This window comes from Engystomops pustulosus, chromosome 3, assembly GCF_040894005.1.
Source record: "Engystomops pustulosus chromosome 3, aEngPut4.maternal, whole genome shotgun sequence".
Lineage (NCBI taxonomy): Eukaryota > Metazoa > Chordata > Amphibia > Anura > Leptodactylidae > Engystomops > Engystomops pustulosus.
This window is the reverse complement of record NC_092413.1, coordinates 222,182,409-222,184,014: the sequence shown is the minus strand read 5'-3', so window position 1 is coordinate 222,184,014 and position 1,606 is coordinate 222,182,409. Positions and strand designations below refer to the sequence as shown.

General features: G+C 41.0%; 1 protein-coding gene across 1 annotated transcript; it reads left to right on the top strand.

Annotated features, from left to right (window-relative positions):
- The first annotated feature begins 201 nt into the window (after positions 1–201).
- On the top strand, positions 202–1,152 carry LOC140122965 (taste receptor type 2 member 13-like). The gene has a single exon (XM_072144212.1). The coding sequence runs from the start codon at positions 202–204 to the stop codon at positions 1,150–1,152; it is 951 nt and encodes a 316-aa protein (XP_072000313.1).
- The last annotated feature ends 454 nt before the right edge of the window (positions 1,153–1,606 follow it).

Below are 1,606 nucleotides of genomic sequence, written 5' to 3'. Positions count from 1 at the left end.
TTTGACTAAATACTCTGAGGTCCAGGCTCCTCTGTAATACGATCTGTTCTGTAAAGTCTACACTTGTCTTTCTGTTTTCCATGGAGCTATTTTTTGCATCGGGATTTGCATTATTCTTAGACTTAAAAAAACAGCAATCCTTAAACCTGTCACAGGTAGTGTCACCTTCCACCGGTGCGGACCGCTGACACCCCAGGAGAGATGGCTTCTCATACAAAGGGGGAAATTCTCCATATTGTAGAATTCTGTCTTTTCGTTACAACAGAAATCGCCTTCGTTGCAGGACTAATAACTCAAGTCTTCATCTTGGCTGTCATTGCTGTTGACTGGGGCAGAGGAAGAAGGTTGTCCACCGCTGACCAAGTCATCGTGTCCATCATGATATCTAGGATCCTGCTACATTCTGTTATCCAGATGAATATGTTCTGGACTCATTTTTGTGCCGTGTGCTCTTTTATATCATCGATGATTCTCCGGATGATCTTCTTCTCCACCATGTATTCCACCACCTGGTTGTCCACTCTCCTCTGCGTGGTCTTCTACTTTAAGATCTCCATCTTTCGCAATGTCTTATTTTTATGGCTTAAAAGGCTTTTTTCAAAATGTATCCTACACTTCATCATCGCCGTTCTTCTGATTTCCGCTGGCCAGACCTCAGCCATCTATTTAGTCACTTTTCTTACGGAGAAGAACTATTTTTCCTTCAACTTGACCCATGGTTACAGGCAGCAACCATCAGATGTAGTATTTTCTATGTACCTTGTCAACATGTTGGCTCCGCTAGTCATAATTTTGTTGTCCTCTCTGTTTCTTATTATCTATCTGCACCTCCACATCAGACACATGAGGGGTAGCAGAAAAGTGACAACTTCTATGGACGCCTATAATAGGATCATAAAATATACAGCTTCCACCATCTTTACCTGTGGATTATGTTTCACCATCAGTGGACTGGCTGAGAAGTTCTATGACGTCTTTGGTTTTGTATTGGTATCTTTTCCATGGACCATTTCTGGAACTTTACATTCAGTTTTACTGATCTTCATGACACCAAAGTTGAAGACTCCAATTTATAGACTGTTCAAGTACTTCTCCAACTATGGGATCAACAGGGAAGAGCCTAGAGACTTAATCACAACTATCGCTACCTAAAACCTGTCACTACAATTTTCAGAAATCCAGCTATTGTGACAGGTTTCCATAGATTCCTATACACGAAATGCCACCTTTCTTTTAGCTAAGAAATGTTTCCCTCACATCCCCATAAAATTAACTTTGTTATCTTACCTGGAATACAGCCAGATCTAGAAGGAGTCAAAAAGGGCGTGTCTTGCTTGGCCAAGTCCAGCAGCTCCTCCCCCTGCCTCCTCACCATTCAGTGCTTTATGTCATATGACCGGGGTGATGTCATCCAAGGATCTTTAGTCACTAACATTTGCAAAATCTACCCCATGTATATAACTGATCACATAAAATCACTGCAGTCTCCATTGACAATTACTTCTCTCCATCCTCCTTAGAGGAATGTTGTGATTTTATGTGATCAGATACATACATGGGATAGATTTTGCAAATATTAGTAGCTAGATGAAATAAGATGACATCT

Excerpts from the sequence above, each read along its gene's own strand:
- LOC140122965 (XM_072144212.1), top strand. The coding sequence starts at position 202 with ATGGCTTCTCATACAAAGGGGGAAATTCTCCATATTGTAGAATTCTGT.